At 29.9% G+C, this 22,458-nt stretch overlaps 3 protein-coding genes across 5 annotated transcripts; all 3 read right to left on the bottom strand.

The window, feature by feature from the left end:
- Window positions 1-1,214: 1,214 nt before the first annotated feature.
- Window positions 1,215-6,942, bottom strand: LOC132718290 (uncharacterized). 2 transcript variants are annotated; one of them, XM_060701979.1, is made up of 9 exons: window positions 6,816-6,942; window positions 4,323-4,511; window positions 3,890-4,002; window positions 3,295-3,424; window positions 2,879-2,989; window positions 2,436-2,633; window positions 1,962-2,084; window positions 1,484-1,681; window positions 1,215-1,346 (listed from the first exon to the last, which is right to left on the bottom strand). In XM_060701979.1, the coding sequence occupies exons 1-9, from the start codon at window positions 6,874-6,876 to the stop codon at window positions 1,255-1,257; spliced, it is 1,215 nt and encodes a 404-aa protein (XP_060557962.1). In that variant the 5' UTR covers window positions 6,877-6,942; the 3' UTR covers window positions 1,215-1,254. The 2 variants fall into 2 exon arrangements, with proteins under 2 accessions (XP_060557962.1, XP_060557963.1); XM_060701980.1 differs by lacking the exon at window positions 1,962-2,084.
- Window positions 6,943-8,131: 1,189 nt separating this feature from the next.
- LOC132718289 (uncharacterized) lies at window positions 8,132-12,903 on the bottom strand. Its single transcript, XM_060701978.1, has 6 exons — window positions 12,792-12,903; window positions 11,857-12,045; window positions 10,096-10,212; window positions 9,616-9,639; window positions 9,257-9,347; window positions 8,132-8,864 (listed from the first exon to the last, which is right to left on the bottom strand). Exons 2-6 carry the CDS (start codon window positions 11,984-11,986, stop codon window positions 8,267-8,269), a joined length of 960 nt encoding a protein of 319 aa, XP_060557961.1. The 5' UTR covers window positions 11,987-12,045; window positions 12,792-12,903; the 3' UTR covers window positions 8,132-8,266.
- Window positions 12,904-16,232: 3,329 nt separating this feature from the next.
- Window positions 16,233-22,145, bottom strand: LOC132718288 (uncharacterized). 2 transcript variants are annotated; one of them, XM_060701976.1, is made up of 3 exons: window positions 18,329-18,461; window positions 17,002-17,196; window positions 16,233-16,599 (listed from the first exon to the last, which is right to left on the bottom strand). In XM_060701976.1, exons 1-3 carry the CDS (start codon window positions 18,381-18,383, stop codon window positions 16,466-16,468), a joined length of 384 nt encoding a protein of 127 aa, XP_060557959.1. In that variant the 5' UTR covers window positions 18,384-18,461; the 3' UTR covers window positions 16,233-16,465. The 2 variants fall into 2 exon arrangements, with proteins under 2 accessions (XP_060557959.1, XP_060557958.1); XM_060701975.1 differs by lacking the exon at window positions 18,329-18,461 and adding an exon at window positions 22,023-22,145 and having other exon boundaries at window positions 16,241-16,599.
- Between the last annotated feature and the right edge of the window lie 313 nt (window positions 22,146-22,458).

Genomic DNA, 22,458 nt, shown 5'->3' with positions numbered 1-22,458 from the left:
TGCCCACGAAATAGCTAAGTCGTGGCCACGAAAAAGCTAAGTCGTGGCCACGAGTTGCTATAATGTGGCCACGAGATACTATGTCGTGGCCACGAGATACTATGTCATGGCCACGAGATACTATGTCGTGGCCACGAGATAGCTAAGTCGTGGCCACGAGATACTATGTCGTGGGCACGAGTTACTAAGTCGTGGGAACGAGATAGCTAAGTCGTGGAAACTAGATAATTAACCAATCAGAATACACTATATATATTATGACTTTTTTAAACTTAGCAACTTACTTTTACATGCAACATTAATCTTTGAAAATACTGAGGATATTCACTTTGAACTTGTCTTGAAGATTATAATAGAAAGTCACCCTCCAAGGCCCATCCGACATTAATTTTGCAAAAGCTCTTTGTTGGGCAAGTTTGTGATCGAATTGGTCAGTTTATACGTACTACGACCTATTAACCTTGTTTATACGATAACATGAGAAGGAATAAGTCCTGGTTTTATTTGTAAGGGACATTGCCCATGGACAGTAAATAGCCTATAAGGTAAAAATCCTTGTCTGATGTATAATTTAGAATGGATAAACCATGGTTAATGTAACCCATAAATATCATTGCATCTGATCAGTAGATGACAACTAATAATATCGAGGTCATTGGGTCAAAAATCAGGGTCACAGTGACGCTAAATGTCAAATTATTGACAAGTCAATAAGTTGTATAAATGATACTTTTACAGGCTGATGAAGAAGGGGCATCCTTGTACTATAGCACATGTCTAGGTAATTAGGGAAATTCACATAAATGGTTTAATCTGATTGGTTATTTATCTCGTGTCCACGACTTAGCTATCTCGTAGCCACGACTTAGTAACTCGTGGCCACGACATAGTATCTCGTGGCCACGACTTAGTTTTCTCGTTGCCACGACTTAGTAACTCGTTTCCACGACATAGTATCTCGTGGCCACGACTTAGTTTTCTCGTTGCCACGACTTAGTAACTCGTGGCCACGACATAGTATCTCGTGGCCAGGACTTAGCTATCTCGTGGCCACGACTTAGAAACTCGTGGTCACGACATAGTATCTTGTGGCCACGAGATAAATAAAAAAACACACACACATGTCACCTTTGTGCCACTGTAATATCATGATTCAATGGTATGTTTGTTATGAACTTTATCCATATGAATAAAAAGCTTCAGTTTTAACTTAATGCGTAATATCAAACATGAAATTAAGATTTATCAAAAGTGTTACCTTCTTGTAAGAATAACTCCTACAAGGACAATAACAACGATTATGAGAGTGGCAACTGAAACACCAACAGCGATGCCAATATCTGAGGCTGAAATAAATCATTAAATCATAGATTCGATTATTTTACACCAAATTGTATTGTTTTTGCAACGGCTGAATAGATATGTATTGGTTTATAAGTCAAAATACATAACAGAAATGGAATTCTAAAACATTAATTTTTACCTTTTGTTGAACTTGCTTGGTCTGTTTGTGACTGTATAATTTTACCTGATGTCGTAGTTTTTAGCGAATTATGATTTGTAATAGGACTAGATTGATCATCATCTGGACGTGTTGGTGATTCTGTAGTTTGTTTATTACTTGTCATTGATATTAGTTTTTCACTTGTTGTTTTAAAAGTGACTGTTTGTGTTGTTTTATCTAAAACAAATTTGATATGAAGGCGTTAAAACTATTTGTGTTTTTTTAATATTCATAGGAGAAATAATTATCTATCAGATCGTGACAAGATTTGTATTACCAATGTCAAAGAATAATAAAGTACGGAAACAAGCATGGAAATAAAATTGCGTAAATTACATGATACATGATTGAAAGCAAGCTATTTAATCTGAATACACATGATTCTGTTTTGATGTAATAACCTTAATTATCTAACAAACTCATTCAGGTAATTTTATACATAAACATATTTTCCTACCATCTTGACAAAGGGTGTATCTTTGGCGTGTGCTGTCTTTATCAAATGTTAATACAGTTTCTTTTGCCTTGTTTATTTTAAGGTAGCCAAACATTTTCTTGGTTATTTTGGTAGCTCCATGGTCTGTTCACAGGAAAAGAATTTGGTATACAAAATTTTTTTTTCATATTGTGTACCACACACCAATACATTTTTTAGATATATTAACGATCTATCTTTCAATCTGAATGGAAATTTAGGAATTGAAATGTTTTATGCAATACATTGTAGTTTGCTAAAATACGTTACATAACAATGATATGCCTTATCTTTTAAAGTGTCTTTATTTTAAAAATATTCCATGAAACACGGTATAAAACTAATCTCTTCTTATTTTTTTCATTCATCTGCTTTTCTTTAAAAAGGTTTTTAATGTACCTCAATTTGTGTCGTAGTATAATACATTTCCTTGAACATAAAGAATTAATTACATACCACTTATGTATATAACGTCACTTGAAATGACACCAGTCCATGATTTCCCACGGTTAGATTTTCTTTCAAATTTTTCCAGGTCTTTGACTGATGTTGGTAATTTCGACAATTTAAAGCATTCGTTCATAGATGGCCTCCACCATCTCGCTTTTATATTATCATCATCATCATCATCATATATTTCATGAATAGTATCATCTGGTAGAAATTGAGATGTTTAACTTTTTAAAAAATTGAAATGGCAATAATAGTTGACAAATACGAAATACATTTCCGTACAACGTTTTCCTTATTAGTGTTTAAAAGTTTGAGGTAATGAAAGAATATGCAATATTATATAATCAATTAATTCATTAAGCCATTACTTTAATCTTATCTTTTCATTGTGTTTGTATTTAAAATATTTAACTATCCATTATATGTATAAATATTTCATTTCTTACTAAATCTACATATGATCTGATTTCTTGATGCGCAGTCAGCCCACATCAATGTGGACGTATTATGCTTTAACTCATATTGAAGACACCTCCCACTTCCACTAAAACGGTTTGCTGGAAAAAGTTTAAGTTTAAAGATTCAATGCAATTTTTTATGAAAGAACTACCCCAGGAACATCTGTAAAATAGATAAAATTTTACATGATTTCCGTTTTATAATTTTATGACCACTTTACACTATGCAAACAGAAGCATTAAGACAGAAGATTATTTTTAAGAACCTGGTCTTCTACTTGATTGGTATTGTCTTATAAGTCCGACGATAAATGAAATGTATAAGTCATTTTGTTGTTATTTGCAGTTAATGTTATATATGAATTATATACATATGTTCAAAAGTTAAGATATCAATATCTCACCGTTCGAGTCAGGAGTGTAAATTGAAATGTAATTGTTGCCTCCGCAAGCAATATTCATTTGCTTTTGACAACCCTGAGTACATAACTGATAGGTCCTGTTTGGTGGAATAGTGTTGTTAAAGCAGTAGCACTGAATGACAAAAATTAATTATGTATTAGCACAATGTTGATTGCTTTGTTCTATTTTAAACATGTCAAAACGAATACAGTTTATTAAGGAAAATATGCAGTAGACTAGTACCCGTACATTTTATTTTACATGTACACACACTCGGTATATTAAACGATCTATACAAATTGTCTAAAATATGCCGTAAAGGTGTTTCATTCATCGTTATTACACAGCTTAATAAACGAACTGCGTAGAACCAATATTTGTTATTTTTTATGTTTCTAGAAATACATCATTTATATATCATTTTATTGATAAAGCGATCAAATGTGTTGTAGTTCTACAAAACAGTTCTTTTTTACGTCAATTACAATCATACAGTAATCTGTTAACCTATTATTGTCCTAAGTTATAAATATGACTGTATTGTGGATTTGAATTATAAATAAACCATCTTTAGCCACGATATAAAACAATGCTTACTTTTGACACGCTGACACCTATTATATATGTCATGTTGCATGCAGAGTAACACAACCCTGGAGTGTTGTACTTAAACTCAGCTGTTGCAGCCATATTTCCCCTTTTTATACAACCTTGAAATTAGAGAAATGTTTTTACACTTTCAAGTATTTCACAAAATTTCTATTTATACGTCATCTCTGTTTCAAACCTCGGTTATCAAAACCTTGTATTAATTTTAAAGAAACTGAACAATTATATGTAATTTAGCAGCATTCTAGCAACCTTAAAATTTATCGAGGACTGTTCAATTCAACAACTTGGCATAGATCCTTTCACGACCTTTACTCAGTCTTATTTGTTTATAAATTACTTTTATTTTCATTTTTCTTCGTTTCATCTTATTTCAAACGAAAACATAAATTTAATGTTATAATTCATAATTTATATTTACCAACATAATGGAAGGCTGTTGCTGCTAAATAGTATCCTACCCACACATCTTTGTTTCCAATAATAGAAGCATTCACGGCTACTGATAAATCTGTCTCTGTTCCTTTGAACATGATTGTAGGCGTTTCAATTGTGCAATTGCTAATTGCATTTACCCAAGTTGTTTTATATGGCGTTATAAATGCAGCTCCTTTCAAAGCAAGATACAATATAATTACAATGATGCTATAAATTAGCTGTTGTTTTCACGAATATGTTTTTATTGTTTAAGTATAATCAACTGTTTTATTTTGTGAAGATAATGATCTTAAAATACTGAATTAATGATGTATTTTCACTACTTTTTCAATAATATCAAATGAAAGGTGACAAATAGAAGTGTGTCACGTGGTTCTTGTTCATGTGATCACTTACCACAATTCAGGCTTTTAAAATGTTCATATTTTGTTTCTATTGTTGTTGTTGTTTTGTCTATTAATTCTTCGACAATGAAGTGATATTTCCACAAATATGCATTTTGCGGTAGTTCTACCGTTCTAAAAAACGAGAATAGCTGACAGATATGTCGATTATTCTGATTATTTGAAATAAACATGTGTATCTAAAATTTAATTCCAACAAGTCATTTATCACATACCCTTGCGGTCTTTGCGACTCCGTAAAAAAGTATTGCACGTCCGTGCACATTTTTGACGTGACGTCATTTGCGTTATATGAATATTGCGTTAAGACGCCTAAAATGTTAGCGTTATACTTTTGGCCCCTTTAATGAAAAATGGTTCTTTTTCACTTCAAACGGTATGTGATAAAGTGATAAATAGAATATTTAATTCGTGTAAGGTCATTACTGAATTTATTGAACTCGTTGAATAATTTTTAAAAGTAATATTATGCTCGCCAGATATCATTTTATTCAAGTCGTTCAATAAATACAGCATAAAATTTACACTAATTCAATATCATCTATTAATCAAATACCCGTGCCGATTTTGCGACTCACTAAAAATTCGACGTGACGTCATTTCCATTATTCAACCATTTTAGCGTAATTCTACAGGCGGTCTTTATTTTTTAGTATGTGATAACAAGAATATTAAATTCGTGCAAGTTCATTACTGAATTAATGGAACTCGATGAATAAAATGATATTATGCCTGAGGCTCGCATAATATAATTTTATTCAACCCGTTCAATAAATTCAGTATTAAACTTACACTCATTCAATCACCATTGATTAACCAATATATAACTTTTATTACAATTATTGCTATGTCCACAACGCCCCTAATGCGAAAGTAGACAGACCAGATTTTCTGTTTTTGTTGTATTCAAGAACGTCTTTGAACGTTGCTTTTCTGCTTTTAACGCCGATGATAACACATTTTAGTCATATCACTGCGGTTGGCTCACCATTATTTTTTTCCCGGATAACTAACCAGTAATTACTTATTTCACTGCATGTGACTGACTTTTAAACCTATATGATTTCTGAATCAGAGTTGAAAGACAAATGACAATTCGAATTATGATCCAAGATTAATTGTAACGGAGAAATTTCGCCTTGCCCGAGGATCGAACTAGCGCCACCCTCCCCCCCCCCCAAAAAAAAAAAATCCGATGCTGTTCATATTGAGAGAAGCGGGCGAACCAAGAATGATATAATATCTTTTTGATTTGTTTAAAGTTCGACAGCGTATGTTCGCACTATCACAATAATTTCAAATATCTTTATTAATTTACATTTACAATCCATCATTTTTTGCAATCATTTAAAGCAACTAGAAGTTAATAATATATTGTAAATTATACATCATAAATATTGGTTTTATTGGGGCAATAATTATGTCAGGTAGTATTGTAGCGAACTGGTTATTATATATTTATAGTACGATTTCATACATTTATCTTAGATATAATTGTGATGGTAAACCTTACATTATTATAATAATAAAAAGTTAAAACATAAATTTTATTGCGATTTACACTCTTTTCGTCATCTTCTATAAATTCTCACCAGACACATAATAGTTGAAAGTTATAAAATGAAAGAATACATACAAGAAGGGAAATTGCGCATCCAATTAAATCGCCATTGTTGATGTATTAAAAGATATACATAATTTTTGAGCCAGAATATTTGATAAACTATTTAAAAACTGTTTGAGGCTAACATAATAAAATTATGAAGAACGGCATATAAATGTCAATTAACAAAACAACCGATTAAACATTTCACATCAAGTGGTTATTTTTCAAATCCTTAAGTTTCATACATTCATCAGCTTTAACATGTAAAATGTTCAATTTTAGACTACAATAGTTTGTACTTAACTCTATGTTGAATAAATAAATCACAAATACAGAAAGTGTTCACATTTTGTACTTAACTCTACAAATAACTATTTAATTATTAGAAGGTAATACCTGTACCTGTACTAAAATCTATTAATTACAAAAAACTATAATCTAAAAGATAAAAAGGTTAAAACATAACCTTTATAAATGTATATCCAAAATACAATAATTAAAACTATTATGTCAGCCATTTTTGCCATTTTTAAACTATTTTCATATTTTCTTTATTTTCACTTCTTGGTCGGTTTGTGTATTGTAAATCAACCGGACAAGGAAAATAAACATTTTATCTGTGTAAAGTGTAAATATCGTCAAATAATTGGTTTTGTGTTTCATCTTTAATGTAACAAGCATACAATCAAAACATGATGGCCGGACGCTAACTTATGTTTTCTATTCTATATAACATATTATCAATATTATGCTTTAATGTTTATGAAAATTTAGAAACTGCTCTTAAGGGTAAATAGGTTGTCAAGTCTACGAACTGTAAGTGCCAAGCCTAAGACACAATTTTTTTAAACCACAAAACATTAAAAATTTGGCAAAGTACGCAGAATTTTTTCTTACTCTACTAGTAGCTTTTATAGATATTTTGTTCAATTCATTCAAAGTTTTACATCGGTTGTGAAAATTATCAATAGAATTCGCAAACTGTAATTATTTGAATTTAAGTCTGATGTTTTGTATTTTACTCATCTGGACTGATGTTTTGTATTTTACTCATCTGGAGGCGTGTCACTTTAAAAGCAATCCTAAAAACAATATAAGAATCTTAAAAACCATATGACATCCACGTTATATCATGTATCTCCAGTCAGTAAAAGTAAGGGAATTGTAAATAAATCGTTCTTTTTAAGGAATATCACTATGGCATGGGTGCAATCAATAAAAGACTGTCAATGTATACTCTTTTTTACAGCTTCGTAATTTATTTGTAGGTCCAAAGTGGACATTTTCATATTAAAAGATCTATCCTGATTGTAATTGTACGACATATTTATTCAAACTTGTTTGCTTTCAAGTTCACTAAACTAATCTTTAATTACTGTTCAAAAGGTTTTTGATTTGTGTATGATCAGGGTCCGAGGCTAAATTTTTCAGCTAAAGTATTTGGTTGGTCACTAACACAAAATGGGTACTGAACTGACCTATGGAAGTCCCGCGATTCGACCAATTACCGATTAGTTTAATTCTGTTTGAATGGGTTAATCACTTTTGGCTATTTCGTCTGTAAAGGAACAAATCTATTGTGCATAAACTTCGACATGTTTTGACAACAATACAATTATACCGATTTAAGTTTTAGTTTCAAGCAATAATTATTTCATGAAGCAAAATATGTAACTTGCCTTTTTTCTTTCTTAATTTTTTTTTTCAAAGTGATACAAATTGAAAATAGAGATTGTTGATCAATACTTTACCACAAATAAGACATTGGAAACAACTCTGTCAGTTATCTTATTTTTTATTAACGATGACAGTGAATATCAGTAAACTAAAAATATCTGAAAAGATAAATATTTGCTATTAAACTCGTAGATACCCAACACATTAATTAGATAATAAAGTTTCTTTATTACTTAAATATTAAAATTGGATATGATTATATGGGTCTCCGTCACCGTGTAGAGCATTTCCATTATTTTTTCTGACATCTCCATACTCGTTTTCAGCACCACTTGATGGTAAACCGTAATCATTATCTGTTGTTTTGTTCTTCAGAGCTGCATCACTAATATGATTGTAATCGTCTTCCTTCATGGCGTCAGAATTGTTACCCTTCATATCATCAATGCCGTTATCATGTTGATCTTTCAGTCTTTTAACTGCGTTCTCTGTCGTGTCATATGCATTGTTAGTTTTGTTTCCACGCTTTATATTTGAACTTATGGTGTTGTACTCGCTGTTACTCTCTTCATGTCTAGAATTAGAAATACCATTTTCTGCTTTAGGATCAGATTCTAGGCCCTCCAAAACAAAATAAGTGTGAGCATAATGTCCGTCATTTCCAAAGGTATTATCTCTTGCACCGCTGTTCTTTTGTAAAGTAGCATCGTCAATCTCGTTATAAGGAGAATCAGAAGGCGTTTCGTAGGTGTTATTGTGAACTATAGATAAATGTTGTGTTCGTTGTACTGGTTTATTATTTGTTGGCATTTTAAAACGTATGCCTTCAAGTTTTCCTCTGTTAAAAAAAACACATACAAAATAATTAAATATCTTATTACTGTCTTTATATATTAGCTCTCATGACTTATCTATCATAAAATCGCCAAAGACACTATTGAGATTCTTAGTTTTAGGTCTTTACACTCGTACCAAACTTTGAGGTTCTGAACAACAAATGTTTTCAGCATAAACAATGTTACACAAATAACATTGGTTTAAACAATCAACTTATATTTATTTTTTCGGTAGATATGTAAACCATATCCATATCTTATTGATATATGTTGTATTCCGAATCGTATGTCTTGTGACATTAAAGATACATAATAAATATCACCACCACTCTTAAATATTGTTGTTTTTTAAATCATCAATTATATGTACATGGTATTCTTTTCAAAACATTACCTTCTTTTTAAAATAAAAACTGCTACGACCAGGGCTACTATAACAAAAACCAGCATAACTGAAACGCCAACTGCTAGTCCAACATTTGAGTCTGTTGTAGACAAAACATAATTATTATGTTAAAATGATATTCTTTTATAACAACTACATATACCTTTTACTGAAACAATATACATTGTAAAATATCTTTTATAGTAAAGAATATTTTAAATATTAATTACACATCACTTAATGATTTAAACAAGTATGTTTATCTTCATTATCTAATACTTTTGTCACAAATTTATTGTCAGGTTATTTCTTTTCCTGAAGAATAATGTTTAATAAATACTTAATAATATTACCGTTCTTACACTTACCATCGGATTCTTTTTTAGTTCTTCCTATAATATCAAAATAAAAGAGCAACAGTGAGAATAGTTTCTGGCCTTGAGGGGAATTGGACCTTCAGCTTTTACTTTCAGTATTCAACACTTGCTATAAAAGAATAGCTGTTCTTTTAGAGAACCGTCTCAATAAAATTTGGAAATCACTTAAGTGTGTCTCAATAGCCGAAAAAATCAACCGAGAAAAATTTTAACTTATTAGTAGTTTTTTCCAATAATTTGAAAGTACGCAATTGCCGTCCATAAGAAAATGAATAAACCCAACCATGATTCTATCTCATGAAAGACATATCTTCCATATCGAAATTGCAAAGGTTTTTTCATTATAATAATATTAATTATTTTAACGGTCAATGCCAACAAACACAAAATGCATTTACAGCTTTAAGAAATTATACATATATTTACGTTTGTATAATTTTCATTTTTCTTAAAAGACAAAAACTATTATACCGCTTGTACAAAGGATTTTTCTGGATGAAGAGGCATCGTTGTTAAATTTTAACACGATTTTCTCTCCTTTTTGCTTGAGATAACCGAACTTCTTCTCTGTTTGTCTTGTAACAGGATCTGCAAAGAAATGCCATGTATTAAAATATTTAACTCAAAATGAATAATAATTCTTCATTTAAGTGATATAATATTCTTCTATTGTTGTTATGATATGTCATATGCGGTATATAAAACTATAAAGTGAAAGAAATATATGTTAGATAATATCGATTTATTTTAAAGTAACTGAAATGAAATAAATAGTTAAGTTCACTTAACCTGCTTATTACTGCTAATTTACCGTGATAAAAGTAGAATTGCCTCTTTCAAGATATAATATCTTTTTATTTTATGCTTTTCAGTGGATAAATGATTTATCCGTGAAAATTATATTTGATAATTTCAAAGTGAAAATTATCAAAATATAAGTTCACACTTTTCAAAGTTGAGACTACTTTTTTTTGAAGATTTCCACATGCGTACCTCAATATTTATTATTGTTGACAATTTTGACATTGTCAAGGCTGTTTAGAGAAAAGCAAAGCTGAAATTGATAAATAACTGAAATTTCAAAAGTAATTAAAAGAAGAGAGCTTACTTTAATTCATTCAAATTACCAATCACCAAATATCATCCCTTAATTTTTGTTTCATGTTTACAGTCTGAAAAATACAATTCCTTCAACATGCAGAACTGCTCTTGATGACATTTGGGCATATTTAAGTATCCTACGAGCCTAATAACTTGAAATGCAATGACATACATCAGCCCGAAGAATAAGTAAATAACCCAGTGTTCGTAAGTTTGTAAGGCAGCCTTTCAAATAGACCATGTGTTCCAATTTCATAGTCGCTTTTTGAATGTTTACACATCTGTCAACACTTATTAATTGTCTGTAATAATCCTAATAAAAAGTTTTCTTTCTTCTTAAAAGGTGTATGACTAACAAATCCAAATGAATCCCTCTGAATCAAACACAATTATTTCCTGCCATGGAATACACAACTTTTAAAAATGGCGGCTATTTACATGATTTACATTTCACAGAGCCAAGTCTAATATAAATTCGCCGTAAGTAACAGAAATATGGATGGATGGTTTGACTTTTTCTCCAAATAGAATTGTTTGCTTTTATTTTTAAAACAAGCGATCTTATATATATCATATAATATCGTCTCCATTTAACGTTGATTGTCGAACTTATTTTTTAGTCCAAAACTTTTTGTATTTTATGAGAAATTCGTCTAATAGAGAGGCTACCAATAGGGAAAACAGATTTTAATATTAAAGTTAATATCAAGGAAACTTCGTTTTAACTTGTTTTTAAGCATAAAATAAAAAGAAAAGTTGTTTGTTTTTGTGTAAGATGTAATTTTATCTCATCTCGTGAACTTTAAAAACAGTATTGTCACTCGTGGCTACGCCACTCGTGAGAATACTGTTTTTAAAGCTCAGTCGATGAAATAAAATTTCATCTTACACACAAACAAACAAATATCCTCACTGTATAATGTTTAGCAATTTTTATTTTCGGGTAAAGAAGATATTACATTCTCGGTTATTATAAAGCAGAATTTATAATGGATTATTATTTTTAATATCACGTGTAATGCAAAAAAAGATAAAGTAGTTTATTGAATTCGGGCTAAGATATACTTTAGTTTTAAACACCGATATACACTAACTTAAATGTCGTTTCTTTCAACCATATAAATCACAAACCAATATTTGAATAGATGACAGCACTTGAAATGACTCCTGCCCAAGACGGTTTAAGATCGTTTCGTACTTGCAGTTGATTAAGATGTTTGACATTTGTTGGATGTTTTAAATTTTTCAAGCACAAGTTCATAGCATAATTCCATCTTGTCTGGGTATCTTTACTTGATAATACTTCAACGGAACCATTATCTATTGTGAATGTATAAATGAAAATGAATCTATCAATGAATGTATCGATACAGATTAAAATGTTCGACAATACAACTCATATTTTTTGTCTTACATGTATACTTTAAAATATACTATGCTCATCTTTGAGTAAAATATTCTTATCACAGAAATGTATAGAAATCCATGAAATGATTTACTGAATGGTTTTGATTTGAGTACAAAAGTGTTAAAATTTTGTATTGAAAGCTGCATTCCCTCTATATAAGGCCAAATGAAGTTGGTCTTTTCATACAAGAACTGCCAGTTTTTTAATGACACTATATATTCATATTGTGACCATTTACAGTGTATAGAGTTCAATACATGACTGAAACAGAATCATGTTTATTTTATATTTACAAAGAGGCTGCGTAGTAGTAATGAATATTTTCAAACATCAAATTTGAGCATAGTATATCTTTAACAAATATACTTTAGGAACACAATTTGCTATTAAATGTATCAGTTGTTCGTATTCAAGCCAAGGCAAAATTATAGAAATTGCTACAAAATTATCATGCTTAAAATCATAAAGATATAAATTATTTATGTGGGATGATGTTGGAAAGAACGAAAGGACAATAAAAAGAAATATAGATAAAATAAATCAGAATTTAAGTCATGACCTTCCATTACACGGGAAATATGTACAAGAAATAAACTTTTACAAAGATAATAAAATACTTATACGAGTAATGTACTGCTATTATAATAATATTTCTTACTCAATGTGCATATTGTCTGATGACTTTCACCGCAATTTTTCCAAATAAACAGGGGCTCAAAGTTTTTCTCGTATTCGAGGCATTTTCCCTTTCTATACTTTCCTGTTGTATTAAAGTCTACAAATAACAAATTGAATAAGAATTTTTTAATACTTTTTTATTTTTGTGAATGCGTCAGAATTCATCCCTGTATCACACTTTTCAATTCATAAATACAAAAACATACATAAAATATTTTAAGTTAACATGAACGTAATATCACAGGTACATTGTTAACATGTATACTCTTAAAATATTTGTAACATATCTGATATAATTATATCTTGTATTATAGCATAAAATCGGCTATTTTTCCCTTGTTTGCCCATGTTATAACGGGGCCAAAACCATGCGTTAACATAGTCACGCGCTCTTGTTATAGCCCGGTTTTACCTATGCGCAATACATAGAGGGCCCAGTAAACAAACAAAATATGACGATTTGGCCTGTTTTCCAGAGTCATGCGCTCTTGTTATCATTGGAATTATTAATTCGAGGGACTTCATCGCCGGCGAGCAGCATTTCAAGTAATTATGCCGGCAATACGGCGTATAACATCGCCGCTTTATCTTGGTTGTCGCCTTTCTTAGTTTTGTCTTTTTTTTTTTTTTTTTTTTTTTTTTTTTCTTTCAAACGGATAGTTGTCAGTGTAAACAAATAGAATCTGTCATTCAGTTTAAAATCCCCCGATTATAACTTACAAAAATGGAAAGCACAAAATGAATATAAGAAAACGTTGTTTTATATGACGTTTATATTGATAAATGTTCTGTATGTTTCTTTGAGAGAATAATGTTTTTATGCCTGATTTTTTTTTAAACTTGCGTGCTTAAAAAAAAACGATTCTGAAATTGAATTGATGTCACTGATTTTTTCCTACCGCCAATCTGTAATCATTCTAGGAATTTCTTTGAGGCACCTGTTTTGTCTTTGGTAGAGTAATGTTATTTTTTCTTAAGTTATTATATCTCCTTTGTTAAATCAATTAAAATTTGAAATTTCGTTCGGTTTTTCAAGTTGTTTGGCCCCGGAAAAAATAAAACGCATACGTAAAACATGTAGAGTTGGATAAATACCGTTCAAGCACAAGGATTTAATGTTTGTGTTTTATATTATATAACATCATGATCTGTTTTAAAATTTTATGCTATAATAGCGTCAACGCACGTTTATTTCGTGTTATAAAGTCTGCAGAGTCCCTCGGAACTGTTGGAGCCCTCGCCCTGCCGGGCTCGGGCACCAACCGTTCCTCGGGACTCTGCAGACGTTATAACACGAAAAAACGTGCGTTAACCCTATAAAAAAGACGACTATTAAAAATGTAAGAGGCTTAAGAATATAACATTTAACCCATGGGCTCACTGAATGGTGAATATTGATAAAAATATAAGGAAAATTAAAATAAAGTGTTACAGTATATTTTCAATTGTTTAGTTTTTTTTAAGTCAAATCTGTATTATATTAAATCCATGATGTCAAATGTATTTAATACAAATCATTATTAAACAGGGATTTTCAAGAATATGTTTTGTTCATATTCTTTCTTGCAGGAAGCTATGTTAATAAATATTCAGCAACATATATTTTACTATAAAAGAAAAACAGTCCTTACCAAAATCGCAATGTTAATTATCATTTGACGTTTTAAATATACAATTTAACGGATCTTCTAAAATCAATACATCTTGTGACTATAAATAAGTATCTGTTACAGCTATTTCCTATCTTCATAATTACTTGAAAAACTATTTTTTGGCAACATTTTTTTAAAATTTTGCTTAAACATTGCATTATTTTACGCATTCTTTTAAAATTTCTTTTTTTTAAATTTAAAAACAAATTATTAAAAATAAATAAAAGTCTTTTTTTATAAACATTTATTTGTATCTGGAAAATTCATAAATCTAGAAATTTCAAGAAAATGTTTAGTATCAACTGTGATATTTATACAATTTAATTCGTTTGTCATGAGCTTTTTCCTAACAGGTCCATAAAATACCTTTTAAGTACCTAAAAATAGAAAAAAATATTTTATTAGTGTGTTGTGATGTTAGAATATAAACTGCTAAAAAGTGTTTTTTGCTTTAAAAACAATCATTCCTTTTTTTAAAGCAATATTCTTATCAAAATTTTAAAATATAAATATGTAAAACACGCAAAAGTGACTTCTGATACAAAATTTTTATTTGTTTTCACCATAAGGCCAAATTTTGTAAAGTGACTATGATTTTTTCCACCAATGCCATATTAGGCGGGTTTCACCCCCGTTGTAATTAAGGCAGAAATGCCAAATTCTGATTTTTTTAAAAAATGCCTAAAGAAAATAAAATCGATGATGTGATCAAAAAACTGAAAAACATTTTAAAAATTTAATTTTCTTTTTAAACCCCGGTCCCTTCTTAATTAATTTTTAAAAGGGTTTTAAATGAAATTATGGGCTTAAAAACGATTAAATAAATTAAATATGGAAAAACCGAATAAAAGTTTTTTTTTATAAACATTTCCAAAAAGCCTTTTATAAAATCAATGTTTATGTCCTGTCATATACTTGATCTCTTTAAAGTTGAACAAATGTCAGTGCGTTATGCAGTTAAGAATAAATGATCAAATAGTGTCCTTTGTTTTTAATACATTTATTTAACTCCTCTATTTTTTAATTGATTTACTCGGACATATATCAATCATTCCATGTAAGTCACCAATGACATAATTTAGCGTATAATATGAAAAAGGCAAAGCCTTAAAGCGAGCTCGATTTACTTTTACCGTGAAATAGTATAAAATAATCGTTCATTTTTATTTTACATTTTCCATTTTAAAATTGTCATTCGGTTTTTATACACTGCTTCCGTTTATTCTGGTTCCCTTTCCTATTATGGTTTCCATGTAAGTGCGCAGGACACCAGTCTACGCTTCCGTTTTCCATCAAAATACCTTGGCTTTTATACTTATCTTGCAATTCGAAAAGTTGCGATGTGTCAATTCAGTACTTCGGCCGAAAGTGTTCAAAACCATCACTATCTAGCATGTACACGCGTTACCGTAAAGCTCGCTTTGCGAGCAGACCCTGCGAGCTCGCTATAAATTAATTGAAAATTTGTCACGTCATATTTTAATGTCGACAATGGAAAATGAACATATATTTTAGACAACTGTGAATGTTTATTGCTTTTAATGATAATTTTACTTGTTTTGTTGGAAAATGTATAGATGACTGTGGATTCGATTTAACGAATAGCATATTCCTGATTGGACGGATTGCAATTTAAAAGATACTTGAAATATTGCACCAGTGAGATACTTTTTTGACTTCATGTGCGTTGAACTTGACTTCTGTAAAGAGAGCGGCAGTGAGTTCTATTAGTTTTGGTGACAATTTTTAAGTTGTAATATATATAAATCTCAACAGTCATTAGGTATGCGATAGTAATCGGAATAAGGATTGATTTTCTACTATTTCCGTCAGCCCGCCATGTTTGTTTTATTTGTCGACAGCGCATATATTGTGAATATGCATAAATAGCGATTTCATATTGACATCTATAGTTAATGGCCATCTAAGTGCGAAAACAGATACGAAATTGGAGGGATAAACGAAGTAAGACTTGTCAATTTATGTAAGGTGCTAACAATTACTAATCCAATTGACTCCCTACCTGTTTATTGCTGATACCAATTACTCCTTTCTTTTTACAAGCTGAAAAGCAAAGGCCTGGTATGTCTTTCTCGAACTGAGCTATTGCAGTTCTTTTCCTAATCTTTGTACAGCCTGCAAATTAAAAAAAATAGTACATTGTAATCAATAAATTCAATATGGTCAGATACGATGCATTACCGGGTATTTTGCGTATATTCATTTGTCAATTCAAAACGATAATTTTAGTACGAATATTAATGCAGAGGTCGTAAGAAAGAACTAATAAAAGCTCATATATCTCGTACGTGTATATTTACATCATTTTAATTATTCAAAAGATGTGCATTTATTTTCATTACATGGTTAAGGCAAAGGAGAATATTTATATGAGGAACATATCAAATTGTCAGATTGATCAAACAGAACTAGATTCGAAACAGGAAAGTAGAGCTTTAACATTGTTAAGTATCATTTTTAATAAATGTTGACAAACTTGAACTACTACAACTTTAGCAGTGAAGCATTCACATTTACCAATATACTCAAACGGCGTAGTAGATAGATAGTACCCAACCCATACACCATCTCTTTCTTCAATATTTCCAGTATAATCGACCATAAATTCATTCCCGTTTATGGATGCCTTGTAATTTATCTCGGGCAATGCAGCCTGGCAAATTGTAGTTATATTGTTCCATGTTGTCTCGTTAAGAGATATAAATTCAGCACCTACAACGTACAGTTATTCAAAATTGATTACTTTTGGCTTTTTTGTTTTTGTCATCAAAATTAAAATGCATATTTTACACAGAAACGTCATGGAAGCTCAAAAAATGTTTGCAAAGCAGATTCTTAACACCAAAGCGTTCAATCAGTGACAAGGTCATGTCAATTTCTATTTTATCACACCTATTTTCATCATTCAATAATACACATAAACGTATTTTACAAACGGTGACACTGTTATCGATCTCTTTATTTATGAAATACTTTATGCTTTAATTTAAACTTAAAAAAATAAAACTTTCAATAACCAAAAACTTTGCCAAATACCAAATAGTTAAAAGTAATGTTAAGAAGCTATTATACTGATGTCTTTTGTTGAAGGGGTTAATTATTTTTTTAAACGGTAAAATTTTAAAACAAAAAATCATATAAAAAAACAAAACAGAAGTTAGTAGTCTTTATAATGAGCATCTAAAGTTACAATGTTTTCAAACCTCTGAGAGATAGATAACAATTCATGTACATTTATGTAAAGATTCATTTTCGATTTTGTATATTCTTATCGTAATCTTTGTAATTATGTCAAAGCATTTATTTTCGACGTATTCATAACAACTCTATCGAATTATTTGTTACCATTAACTAATAAAATCAAATACATGATACAAGCAAATTATTGGTAATAAAACAAATGAATTGATTCCAAAGCGGAAATAAACCCTTCCCACTCTAAAACGCTTACATGGACTCAACTATCATCAATCTGGGTGAAACCATTCATCAATGTTAGCGAAAATCCTATATATTACTGACTGAAAAGCAAACATAGAATAGAAACAGTTGCCACCTACAAGCTATAGGCTGAAGTAATCTTGATAAATTTCAATTCTTATTATAGCTATATAGGATATATTGATCATTTTGCACGGTCAATTGTTCATTTGAATTATATGTAATTCATACATTTAATCTGAAACACGCTAGCTAAATTTCTGTAAGATAGACATTGAACTGTCCCTATTTAAAACTGATTCAGTGTGACTTATTTAATTCGACAATTGTTATTCTTTTATAAATGTTGGGAAGAAAAAGAAACACTAAACAAGAACGGTAAGCTTAATTATAAGATATTTACCTTCAGAAAATGGAATCCATAAAATAATCAAATATACACCACTAGTGTGCACCATGTTTAAACATTTAGCTTTACTTTAATGTAACTTCCTTTTACGTTACCATTTTATTGAGCTGAAGAAGGAAGTTATAAACACCCTGAAGAAGCTTCATATAAAAAAAAACAAGTTCAGTAAACAGCCTTTGACTTTATTGACAGTTGAATGATTCTTTGTAAAAAAATGTAATAAAGTTATACACTAATTTATGTATCGTATGACTCTAAGGTCATGAATTGAAACGAAATTTAATGGGCATTTATTTAATTGCTTTAAATTCCGAAATATATTAAATGATTTCACAATGCTTTTATAAGTAAAAAATGTTTGGCTTGGGATAATGAAAGATTAGCGTTTTCCTTGTGAGAAAATTTTTATACGTTATGAGGAACAAAGTTTATGATTAGAGTAGTAATGAATGCAAGAGAAGAAGGAAACAGAAAATATGCACATATTTCAACAAACATTTTAAACTTTGGTTGTTTCCCTTTTGTATGTTTCAGTAGGCTTACTTTGACGAAATTAATTCATCAGTTAAAAAGTCGGTTCAATTCTCTTGGCCTTATTAGATAATTAAAGACCGAATATTAGAAATGCTGCATTTTACAAAGTTTCAGAAAAAGCAGTCGATCGTGAAATGGTTTAGTAACTAGGGCGATTATTAAATCAAATATATTTTACACAAGTCTTATCCAATTTCTGTTGGAAATTGGGTTAAGTACTTTTGGAATTTGGGATAAAAAGTCAGTTGTCCCACAAAGCCATCTCAACTAACCTTTGAGTCTTAAAAACGAAATTAACTGCAGTTGTGAATCTGTAACTATTTATAAATCGTTATTTAATACATAATTACGGTCCAAAGAATAGATAATAATTACGCAGACTGATAATTTGTTAATTAAACTACAGTTAACCATTATACACGTATGACTTTGCATTATTTTGTATTTAAAGTCTGATCTTATTGCTTCTAGTAAGATTCCTCCGAGTTCTGCTCCGATCCTCTTTAGAATTAATTCTATCTTACTTTCTACGCTAAATGTAGTTACATATATGAGGATTCTTAATTCAAAGTATCGCAATTTTCATATCTGAATGTCGGTTTCTGTTAAGTGAAAGTAGATAATATCATGCATGCATTTATTACTACTGTAACACAGCGTTCAACATTTATAATTTGTCATTTTCATTTTTTTGTCTTGAAATTGTCCATTTCGACCATTTTGATTTCAATTATGATGATCTTAGGGATGGTAAATGTGAAAGTGACAGATGCTGCTCATTGTGTGATTTACTACTTACATGAAGCATAACACGTCCATTGAATCAAAAGCCAGAATTCTATAACAAAAAATGGCAAAATTCACAAACAAACAGGAATCTTGTAAATCCTCTTTTTTGGTAATCGTCTATCATAGTTGAACTTTATATATGAACTATAACAACTTTAATAAATTATTGTTTTCTAATTGTGTGTGCATGTCAATTACAAATAAATTTTAGGATAGATGACTTTAGAAATGTAACCAAGGACACACGCAACTTTGTTTACGTTAAACATTTTTTTAAACTTTAAATTCCTTATCACAACACCATTGTGTATAGTTACTTAAAAGCAATCGATGCTTATGCGTTTTTGTAAGTAGTAAACATTATTACATTTACTATGACTTGAAGAAACAGAAACATAAAAACATAGTTTTGATAAATAATTGTTTACAGGAAGAATGCAGTAATTATTTATGAAACATTTGTTAAAACATTGCACTAGAACAGCATTATAAACATAAAACACATTATATATATATATATATATATATATATATATATATATATATATATATATATATATATATATATATATATATATAAGGTCTAAAGCCCAAACGAATGTCAAATGTCTGAGAGATCTTCTCGTTGCTATAACTTGTATTAATGTTCGTAAAAAACACCATATTTTCGAGCTAACCTTAAAACACAATTTGTCTGATTCTGTTGCGGTATCGTTCTAATATTGGTGGTCTTCTTAGTTGCCCATTAACCGGACTGTTATTGTAGTCGATATAAATAGAAAAGATTATTTACTCAACATGTTACACGTCACAACAGAGGTTAAGTTTTAACGAAGGTATATTACGATAACAGTAAAAATGCAGGGAATGTATTAATACACTATTTTTTGAAACGTGGGGGATGGGGAATCTTTACATTTTTACTAGTAATGGATAGATATGGATATATTCCTTATTTGCCTATGTTTTAAGACATAATATAATTATGCACGCATATGTTGGTGGCATCTGGGAGGGCTTAATGTAATGTAATGTTGCTAGAACTTGTTGCCCAACCCATTTGCTTTCCGTTGCAATATTATAAATATACTCATCACATAATATTTGACATGTACCTGATGTAATAAAATATGTTTAAACTAAACATGTTTGTCATTATTTGCGTTTTTTGTAATATTAACCAGCGTACAGTTAGCCTTTACCTTAGTTTTTATAGACTTGCACAATCTCATGTTTTATACAGCAGTATAAATTATAATTAAATTGGATAAAAAGAAGACGTTGATATTAAAACTACAAGTTAAACAAATAATTTTGCTAGCTTAGAGTTCTATCCACAAGCGAAACGTAATAAAACGCGGTAAATATTACACTCCAAAAGCAGTCAATTAAGTAAAGTGAATGCGCAGTAGTTCTATACTGTTAAAGTAGTTTCGCAAATGCTGACACGGATGATTTTAGGTTTCCGGCTGTGTGTCTTTGTAACAAAAACAGAGAAAAAAGCAGAATTGTGAAATACGGTGATAAAAATCGTCGAAACGCCAATTTGCTGAGGTTTTTCTTGTATGGTGTTTTATTATATTTTGCAAAACTTGACCACTATGTTTTATGCATGTAAATCACTCATTGTACAACTTTACATATCAAAATTATTGAAATTTTATCAAAATGATGAAAACGAATAAAAAAGCTAGAAATGAAACACGTATTTTATCAACATGTTTTCAATAAAATTAAAAGAAATAAAAGAAGTTTATAAAATCTTAAAAAAAGTTTGTTCAGAATTTGAACAACGTGATCACAATTCCGCTGTTCTTACCATTAGGCCATCGAACAGTATTTATTAATTAAAGTAACGAAATGTAAAATTGCATTAAAATCTATGGCGTAAATCATAACAAATTACGGACAATACGAAAAAAATCCCGACAATTAATGAATCTCAGGTCAATATTGCCAAACAATACTAGTAATACAGTTAATACATAATATGCACGTAGTGAAATCTGGCGTAATAATTAAAAAGAAAGACATTATAACATTATGTGAATAGGGGTCTCCTTCCCGAAAACATAATTGGTAAATGATATTTAATTGTTTAAATTAAACGTTTTGTACTTAGTAACATGCTTTGCAAACATATCCGACGTGAATAATTAAGCCTTTTACTTTTTTAAACCAACCTATATTTAAGTTATTTAAGTTATGTGGAGTCTAATACATATTTACATGTGCAACCAGATAAATAACAAATATATTTTACGGTTCCTACTGCCTTGGAAGAAAACATTAAAATACAGGCCCTGCTTATAAAGATGATATAACGTCTTATCCTATTTACAGATGAAATAAAAAATTAATTTACCTTTAGTGTAAGATATCCACAAGAAGATATAAAATACACCTGTAAAATCCGACATTTTCTGTAGGTTTGTAGTTAACCAACTAACTACCTTTACCATTTCTAATTTACAAGGAAGTTTTAAAGTTTAAAACTAAAATAAAATCTGAACAAGTTTATAATAAAATCCTTTATGTGTTGTGATTTTCAAATACAATACGATGTACTAACATGAAATTACTTTACTATGCATCATAAACCTCTTTCTTATTATTTAGAAAACTGATAGGGAAAACAAATTCCGTATTTCTGATATAATCTTGGTGTCGACTTCATCCTAGACAAGGAAAAAACATAAAATAAATTGTTGGTAAAATAACATTCTGAAATAACAATGATTGATTTGAGTTAAATACCATTATCTTATTAGTGCGTTTACTCCATTAAAATATGTTATATT

Source organism: Ruditapes philippinarum, unplaced genomic scaffold (assembly GCF_026571515.1).
Source record: "Ruditapes philippinarum isolate M1 unplaced genomic scaffold, ASM2657151v2 ctg3049_1_1_1_1, whole genome shotgun sequence".
NCBI lineage: Eukaryota > Metazoa > Mollusca > Bivalvia > Venerida > Veneridae > Ruditapes > Ruditapes philippinarum.
The sequence above is the reverse complement of the archived record's forward strand: the minus strand, read 5'-3'. Positions and strand labels throughout refer to the sequence as shown.

Bases quoted from the DNA above. Each gene is read 5' to 3' on its own strand.
- LOC132718290 (XM_060701979.1), bottom strand. From the start codon at position 6,876: ATGGCAAAAATGGCTGACATAATAGTTTTAATTATTGTATTTTGGATA. The intron at 3,425-3,889 runs GTAAGCATTGTT...TTTGTCATTCAG, and splicing joins TAGGTGTCAGCGTGTCAAAA to TGCTACTGCTTTAACAACAC. The intron at 2,634-2,878 runs GTAAGAAATGAA...AATTTCTACCAG, and splicing joins TCAGATCATATGTAGATTTA to ATGATACTATTCATGAAATA.
- LOC132718289 (XM_060701978.1), bottom strand. From the start codon at position 11,986: ATGAACTTGTGCTTGAAAAATTTAAAACATCCAACAAATGTCAAACAT. The intron at 9,640-10,095 runs GTATAATAGTTT...TTGATATTATAG, and splicing joins AAAAATCCTTTGTACAAGCG to GAAGAACTAAAAAAGAATCC. The intron at 9,348-9,615 runs GTAAGTGTAAGA...TGTCTACAACAG, and splicing joins AACTAAAAAAGAATCCGATG to ACTCAAATGTTGGACTAGCA.
- LOC132718288 (XM_060701975.1), bottom strand. From the start codon at position 22,119: ATGGTAAAGGTAGTTAGTTGGTTAACTACAAACCTACAGAAAATGTCG. The intron at 17,197-22,022 runs GTAAATTAATTT...TGTACGTTGTAG, and splicing joins GTGGATATCTTACACTAAAG to GTGCTGAATTTATATCTCTT. The intron at 16,600-17,001 runs GTAAATGTGAAT...TTTAATTTGCAG, and splicing joins TACGCCGTTTGAGTATATTG to GCTGTACAAAGATTAGGAAA.